The sequence below is a fragment of the Chiloscyllium punctatum genome, chromosome 46, assembly GCF_047496795.1.
Source record: "Chiloscyllium punctatum isolate Juve2018m chromosome 46, sChiPun1.3, whole genome shotgun sequence".
Taxonomy (NCBI): domain Eukaryota; kingdom Metazoa; phylum Chordata; class Chondrichthyes; order Orectolobiformes; family Hemiscylliidae; genus Chiloscyllium; species Chiloscyllium punctatum.
Genome location: NC_092784.1, coordinates 36,800,543 through 36,808,762, shown reverse-complemented (window position 1 = coordinate 36,808,762; position 8,220 = coordinate 36,800,543). Strand labels below are relative to the sequence as shown.

The following is an 8,220-nucleotide window of genomic DNA, read 5'->3' as shown; positions in this document are numbered from 1 at the left end:
CCCTTCTCCCTCTCCCCTTCTCCCTCTCCCCTTCTCCCTCTCCCCCTCTCCCTCTCCCCCTCTCGCTCTCGCTCTCCCCTTCCCGCTCTCGCTCTCGCTCTCCCCTTCCCGCTCTCGCTCTCCCCCTCGCTCTCGCTCTCCCCTTCCCGCTCTCGCTCTCGCTCTCGCTCTCGCTCTCCCCTTCCCGCTCTCGCTCTCCCCTTCTCGCTCTCGCTCTCGCTCTCCCCTTCTCGCTCTCGCTCTCGCTCTCCCCTTCCCGCTCTCGCTCTCGCTCTCCCCTTCTCGCTCTCGCTCTCGCTCTCGCTCTCCCCTTCTCGCTCTCGCCCTCCCCCTCCCCCCCTTCCCCCCCTCTCCTCTCCTCTCCTCTCCTCCTCCCCCCCCCCCTCTCCTCTCTCCTCTCTCGCCCCCCCTCTCTCTCTCTCTTTCTCTCTCTCTCTCTCGCTCTTTCTTTCCCCCCCACTCTGACTTTGCCCCACTGGACTCACATTCCTCATCCACTCTATCACTTCTCTGCCCTCCCCATTTCTACCAAATATCGTATTGTGCTTTGCCTGCCAGTCATTGTCAAAGGCTGGACAATATGAGTGATCTGTGTCGGACGCAGTACAATGCAAATGCACCCATTATCCTGTCAGTCTTTGAGTTCCTTACCTCTCTGGTCTGTTGACTTTCCGCAGCCACTGAAGACCCTGTCAAAGGTTCGTCCACTGCCAAACATATTCAACCTATACACTATTCTCACTGTACTGCTGCAGTTCACTGTCCATTTCGCCAGTTTAGTTTTCCTGTATAGATCTGCACAGGAATATTCTTCTTCCAGGTGAGACCTTCCTCATTCTTTTTATTCTCATCTCCTGAAGTTATTGAAGGATAACGTGCTGGTGCAGCAAGCTTCTAGAAAGGCCCATGGAATGTTAGCCTTTATTGCAGGAGGATTTGAGTACTGGAGTAATGATGTCTTCAGTTGTATAGGGGCTTGGATAGTTGCACCTGAAGCACTGTGTGCAATTTTGGTCTCCTTATCTTTGGAAAGACATTGCCATGGTGGAGTGATCCAAAGATTATTGGATGGCAGGACTATCAACAGAGATTGGGTAAATTGGGCCAGGAGTCTTGAGAATTTCGATGAGTAATTAGATTTGATCTCATTGAAGCCTACAAATACTTAGTGATAGACAGGGTAGGTGCAAGTAAGATGTCTTCTCCAGTTGTGGGAACTAGAACTAGGGATATAATTTAAAAATAAGGCACATGTCACCAAGATGAGACCTTTCTTTACAAAGCAGGATGCAAATCTTTGGAATTCTCAGCCACAGGAACTGTGGAAGCTCTGTCTTTGAGAATGTTTGAGAGAGTTGGATAAGTTTCTGATCTTCAGCGGCTTACAGGGTTATGGGGACAGGATACATAAAAGCATCAAAGTGTTCAATCAGCCCTGATTGTATTGAATGGCAGGACAGGCTCGATGGGCTGAATGGCCTATTTCTGGTTCTACCCCTGGGGATAGATCCAACACCCCAGCAGAAGTGTTATTGTTCTTCCTTATTTTTGAAATTGTGGGAATTTCCACTTGCTGTGCCATCTGTATTCAGCAGTGAAGAAACTAAAAGATTGCATTCATGTAGCTCCCTTCAGGAGGTCCCAAAACGTCCCACTGTCAATAAGCTTGTTCTGGAGTGTAATTGCTGAAGCAGATTGAGACAGCTCAGACTTGTGGCAAATCTGTAACTTTATTTGACTGAGAGTCTAATCTCTGACTAAGTTTTGTCCAGTCAGGTCCCAGTAATCAGCACAATCCAATCCATGGGATGTCTTCTGTCCCTTTAACACTGTGCTGCTTACCTGCTCCATCCTCCAATTAACTAAGTTGAGCTTCCCTTAGTAACTCCCTGCCATGTTAGAGTCCCTGAGTTAATCTCCTACTTCTCCATGCAGAGAGAGAGAGAGAGGACACTGATTCAGACATCTGAGGGTGGAGAATGTACTGAAGAGTTAAAGTTCACTCCTTGTGGTGTCGAATTGCCAACTGCCCAGTTAGTCCAGAGCTGTGTGAGAATCCTGGTTTTGATTGCCCACTCAGTGAAGTGAGTCAGGTTAATGTTAGTGAGGCTGATTGTCTCTCTGTTGCCAAAGACAGAGCTAATGCCAATGCTCAGTTGTCTGAAGTTGTGGGCTTAGAGTGGAAAGGCCATGAGCCAGGCTAATGAGGGGTGAAGGTTATGGGCTAGACAAGTCAGCACAAGGTCACAGTCTTAACAATCCCAGCCTTATGAATGGGTCCTGTTCAGCTATCCGTGTTCAAAGATTGCACAATGAATACTGGAAAATAATTTTGTCTGTCATGCCTCCCATTGTCTAATTTTGTTTCTCTATTAGGTAGGTTTGGGGTGGTGACCATAATGCTGTATCCTAAAGAGAGTTAGCAATGTCTGGACAGGAAGCTAGAAAGTATGATCTTTGCTGAGTAAATTGCTCACTGTTGCATTTGAGCCAGGACAGCAATAAGTAGATTGATTATAGAAACAAGACCCATGTATCCAATAAGTTGTATTTGAGTGGCTGAGGTGCATGTGGAGACTTGGGATTTGATGTCAAACTGTCCTGGACAGGCTTCTGAATAGTATGGGGCTTATTAGCTCTGTATTTTGTGTTTTACTGCCTTCCTTATTCCTCTTCCAGCACAGAAGAGTTTGTGGATCTGTACAAAGAGTTTGAGCCCAGCCTGGTGAATAGCACAGTGTATATCATGTCCATGTCAATGCAGATGGCCACTTTTGCCATTAATTACAAGGTAAGAGGACAGACAGTTTCCCAGCAGGGAACTGATCAATTGGTAGTGGAATGTTCACTGGCGTTTGTTGTGTTTTGAGCTGGATGTTGCGTTGCCAATTAGCTGCAGTGTCAGTGAGAGCACTGTTTTTTTTAAACTAGTTTTATTTCACCTCCAAAGTAATTTTCACCCAATATACGTCTGAGGGGGCGCGAACCTGCTCTGAAATGTCACCTTGTGCTGAGGTCAACCAATGTGTGTTTTCAGGGTCATCCATTCATGGAGAGTCTACAGGAGAACAAGCCCTTGCTGTGGAGTATTGTGATTTCAGGCCTCGCTATCCTGGGCCTGCTCACTGGCTCCTCTCCGGAGTTCAGCGAACAGTTTGGGCTCGTGGAAATTCCTACAGAGGTACGCATAGAAACCAAGCTACACTCTCTTAAACATCCGTCAGACTTAGTCAGAACCTTTCAGATTCTGGTCTAGTATCAGTAGGATGGGGAGGGAACGTTCATTTGAACTTGAATGAGTGGACAGTGGAGAGGAAACTTACTTCCCATTGATTGCTGAGGATGAACTTGGCAGAAGGACCCTATGATTGCAGTGAAAAAGGCTGAAGCGGGGTTAGTTTTTGACTTGGATTGTGATGTTGAAGCCAAGAGGATGACTTCAGGATGACTGGAGGGAGGCAAGTGATTTGGGAGGAGCTGTAGATAGTTTGTTAATGGGGACCATGGTCTAAGACTGAAAATTAGTTCTGGAGAAGTAACAGAGACATTTTGTTTCCCCTGAGGGTCACCAGCACAGGGTAAGTTTCCCCCATAATGAACAGTTAATGTGGGGACTGTAACTTAACTGAAAAAGCAATTGTGTTAGTACTTGAAAGGGAATGTAGAAACTATGGTCACAGAAGTGAGTTTTTGCAGCAATTAAATAGCAGCACCGTTGGGGGTGGGCGTTGTGGGTGCCGGTGGTGGCCCTCTGTGCCACAATTCTTGGATTCCTAACCTGCCATACATTTCTAACCCTTTTTGCTTTTAGCTTGCACTTCCAGTGTAATTTGTTTTTCCTCCTATAGCCTTGTCTGGACTCAGCAGGCTGCTTCCCTGGGTCGTGCCTTGAGGCACAAACTGTTGCAATTGTGAAATTTCAGATTTTACTGATGTGTATGAACCCCCCGGGCCTTGGTTTTTGTCTTACATTCCATTGGGTAAGGAAGGGTGTGAATCCACCAGCATGAACATCAACCACTGAGCCCCTACATGTTGGAAAATCACCAAGTGTCAACCAAATGTAGTCAAATAGCTGTTAGGCACTAAGCCATGGCTAATAATCCTATGAAAGCACTCACTGGAAAGGACACAGGGAGGGATTAGCATTTGGAAAACATAGAACATTTTAGTCAGATCTTCAAAGAATCAAAGCAGTAAACTAAGAACTAAGATTAATTCCGATTTCTTCCAAAAACAGCTGAAAATAGTGATTGCAGAGGTCCTCGTGGCTGACTTCCTGGTGGCACTCATGCTGGACCGGACCCTTCAGGCATTGCTTGGGAGCAGCAGACTTCATGTGCCTTCCTGATGATCAAGCTGGCAGACTGACGTGTCCTTCCTCCACACAGTCAATCCAAGGCTGGGCACATGCACATCACCCAGAGATTTCAGGGGGAGAGAGAGAGAGACTCAGGTCGTTCCCACCGACAGAACTTGTAACTCGCCAACTGTTTTCTTAGATGGTTTTTGATATATAAAAGATAAAAAAGACTGGTATTTTCCTACCTTCAAAAAAAAAACACTTGGATGAGGGAAAAAATAAATCCACGTGCAGTTTTGAGAGTGTTTGTGAATTCAGCCCCTCAGCTCTCCATCTCCTGATAAACTGTGGAATATGAAAACTTCATTTGACGCTGCTCAGCTTTGTTTTGTGAACACATAACCAAGGCAAATGTCTTCAATTGATTTAAATAATAAGGTGTAGGTTTTCTTCATACTTTAATCTGTCAGTCAGTCTCTGCAAGAGGTATATTTGCCCTCACATTAAACTCTGGTCTTGTTTGCATCCCGTGCCTCCCTTGCACCACCATTAGTGGCTTCTGAATTTCCCCTCTCAAAAAATCAGATACTGCTTAAAACCTGCCTCTTGCAGCAAAGATGCTATATAAGTGCACACTGCCGTCTGTTTTGCCCAAACACATTGCTTTTTCAGTTCTCAGGATCAAATTGGCCAGATATCTGGAGTCTATGGCTGCTCCTGGAATGAATCACAGTCATCACAAGATCCTTTCACACTATGCAGCTGTCACTTTTTAGCTTGTGCTTCAGATGTATGTTCACCAGCTGCATGTGAACACAACTGATATACTTTGGTCATTTTGAGCTAAAAGATCAGCTTCCCCATGCTGGAATCAGTGTGATTGAATCTATTTTAATTATTTTTGACTCAAGAATTTGCATTTTTTTAACACCTTCTGCAACTTCAAAGCATCTTCAAGTGCATTGCGACCAGTGGTGTACATCAGAAATGCAGTCACTGTTGTAATGCAGAAAATGGGACAGTCAAATTGCGAACTGTTAGATCCCACAAACTGCAATGCGATAAATGACCTAGTTTCAATTATGTTGATTTAGGGATAATTGTCAGTGAGGAGATCTTGCTTTAGTTTGAAGTAGCATATTTTGGTGGAAACATTAGTTAGTGCTACTTTCCTTCAACAGTGAGTAACATTAGTCTCAGATTCTATCTCAGTATGAGGTCAAATTGTGATTGTCTCCTATTACTTTCCTGCATTGTTCTACCGTCATCCATGTACAAATTCCAAATGTTTGTTGATAGACTCCTTGATACCTCATTGAGTATCTGCACTGGCAATGTTTGACATACGGTCCCACAGGCTGGGAATACTACTAACTCCATTAATCCCTTTCCTCTACTCCAGCCTCACTTCCACATAGTGTGAGGAATAATTGGATGTTGTTTGACATTAAGATTAAGGTGATCTGTTTTTGTCTGCTAAAATTCCACTGAGTTCCCTGATCCAGCTATAGTTTCTCCCCATTTCTTCTTGTGCCTCTTGAATGCATTTGTCCATAATACCCTTCCTCTGCCAGTCACCTAACCTCCCTATCTAGCAGATGTTAATTGTTCTGTCATGTCTGGACGGAACTCTCTTTAGGGAACCCTCTCCCTATTGCTTGCCAAAATAAGCCCACCCTGACCTGTGTTCTTGTAAACTAATATTCCATCTCCAACTTCCTGTTTTTCTCAAGTTCCTGCATATGTTGCAATTGATCTTTTTTTCACATCCACATTGGAATCACTTAAATTGAGTTTCATTCACTGTGTCTGCACTGATGTTCACAGCCATAAATGACATTCTTTGGCCTTCTCAACATTTCTCCAGCTTTTGACAATACTGTCCACATCTCTCACCTATGCTGAGCTCTGTCTGTTGTCATGTTTGTGATTGTAACCATGGAAATGCCAGCAATGTCTTCTGGCCTGCCATTCCATTAGAGATTTATCCTTGAGTGTCTCCTCTTATCTTTCAATTACATCACAAAGGGTCAACACACAGAAAAAGCTGTGTTTTGACACCATATCTCCATTACCAACCTCCCTTGACAGCACTGTGCAGTACCCTTACCCACTGGTTCATCAGGGCAGCCTGACAAGGCACATTTGGGATTTGGAATCTGATTCTACTTAACTTCTGACATTGTTTTAGATTACCAAAATTTTCTCTTGTTAAATTTTAGGACCACAAAGTATTTATCCAGCATCTTTAACATTTAAAAAGCTCCCAGGTGGCAGAATGCTTGATTAAAGAGGCAGAATTTCAGGAGCATCTTAAAAGGAGGATGAGTTTAAGGATGCAACACCAGAGTTTATTAATTAAGTAGCTGAAAAAATGGCTGCCATGGAGTGATTAAAAACCAGAGATTAAACAGAAGCCAAAATTGTAAGAGGACAGAGACCTCATAGTTGAGACTAGAGGATGTTGCAGAGGTTAAGGAAAGATTTGCCACTGAGGATGACTGATTTATTTTCAGGCTATGTCTGAATAAGTAAGAATGGGACCACTCAGCTGGACAATAGAGGAACAGCAGTAGAGGATGATATTGTGGTGAACTAATATCAGAAGCAAATTATCAAGCCATTGATTTCTGCACCCTTCTCTTCAATTCCACTGTCCTCTGGTGAACCATATAGATTGAACCAGATTATTCACAACTCTTTGGCATCCTATTTGATCCAAAACTGAGTTTCTAACACCATATCCTTTCCACCACAAGACTGTGTTAGCATTCCTGGCAAAACCCTAACCTAAATCTTAGCTCCCTAGGGTTATAACTTATTCTAGTCTGCTTCCCATCCTTTATGCCCCACTGTAATCTCATTCCATCTGAACCTTGACTATGTATCTTCACCCAGTCATCACTGACCTGTATGGCCTGTTGAAATCTGATTCCAAATTCAAATCCTATCAAAGAAACTAATTGAACCCATCAAGTAACTAAACCATCCAAGAACTATGTGCTCATCACTTTCATTGGTTTTGTCAATCCAGTCCACAAACCCTGCAATTTCTTTCCACCTCTCAATCAGGGAATTATCATTTTTAAGTCATATCTTGCACTTTGAACTGTTCATGGTTAGAAATGTAAAGAAAATAAAGGCTGTGGATGATTGCACAGAAGCTGGAGGAAGAATTAAGCATGTTGGAAGTGTGTGGTTTCTGTCAAATACCTCTAAAGGTACATTAGACCAGCCAGTTGGCATTGTCTCCTGTGTACTCAAGCAATGTAGCTGCCACATTTGGACTGGGAAAAACTAAGTGGATATGGATGTTACGATGGTTTACATTAGCAAATACAAATGAATCCAAACCAGGATATTAAAAACTGTACATGAGCTGCAAACTCACTGCTTGAATGGCAGCCCAAGGGTGAATTCAGTCCGCTTAGATTTGTCTCTGGATACAACCTGTGCTTTGTGCATACTGAACTGTCATGAATTAATCGTTTCCATGCTATTTGAATGCAGCATGTCACACCACAAGGTGCTTCAGACAGTAACTTTGACATGAAGTCACTTGCTGCACAGAAAAGTATCGTATCCATTCTCCACCAGCACCATCTTACAACAAACAGATCATTGACCATTTAATTGGTTTGTGGTAGAAAATAAGGGTGCAGTCTTACAAGTTCTGAGGAGAATTACCCACACTTAATCCAATGCAAGTTGACAATTATTGAGTCTTATTGAAATTTCACAAGTCATATGATTTTATGTTAGAACCACTGCAGTGGAGATGGAGGCCATTTGGTCCATCATACTTGCACCAATTGTTGAAATTTTAGAGCTGGCCAATTACTCCTTTCCTGCTATAGTAAAGGTCATGTGGAAATACCAAAAAAGGTGAGTTCAAATCAGTGGCAGAAACAGATTAA

The 8,220-nt window shown here is 43.5% G+C and overlaps 1 protein-coding gene across 1 annotated transcript in view; it reads left to right on the top strand.

Moving 5' to 3' along the window:
- atp13a1 (ATPase 13A1) overlaps window positions 1-7,483 on the top strand; it is a 98,446-nt gene extending 90,963 nt beyond the window's left edge. Inside the window, exons 23-26 of the mRNA XM_072564041.1 lie at window positions 678-820; window positions 2,680-2,791; window positions 3,038-3,181; window positions 4,241-7,483. Coding sequence (XP_072420142.1) covers window positions 678-820; window positions 2,680-2,791; window positions 3,038-3,181; window positions 4,241-4,351 — 510 coding nt within the window. The 3' untranslated portion in view covers window positions 4,352-7,483. The remainder of the gene's footprint in view (window positions 1-677; window positions 821-2,679; window positions 2,792-3,037; window positions 3,182-4,240) is intronic.
- Window positions 7,484-8,220: the final 737 nt, after the last annotated feature.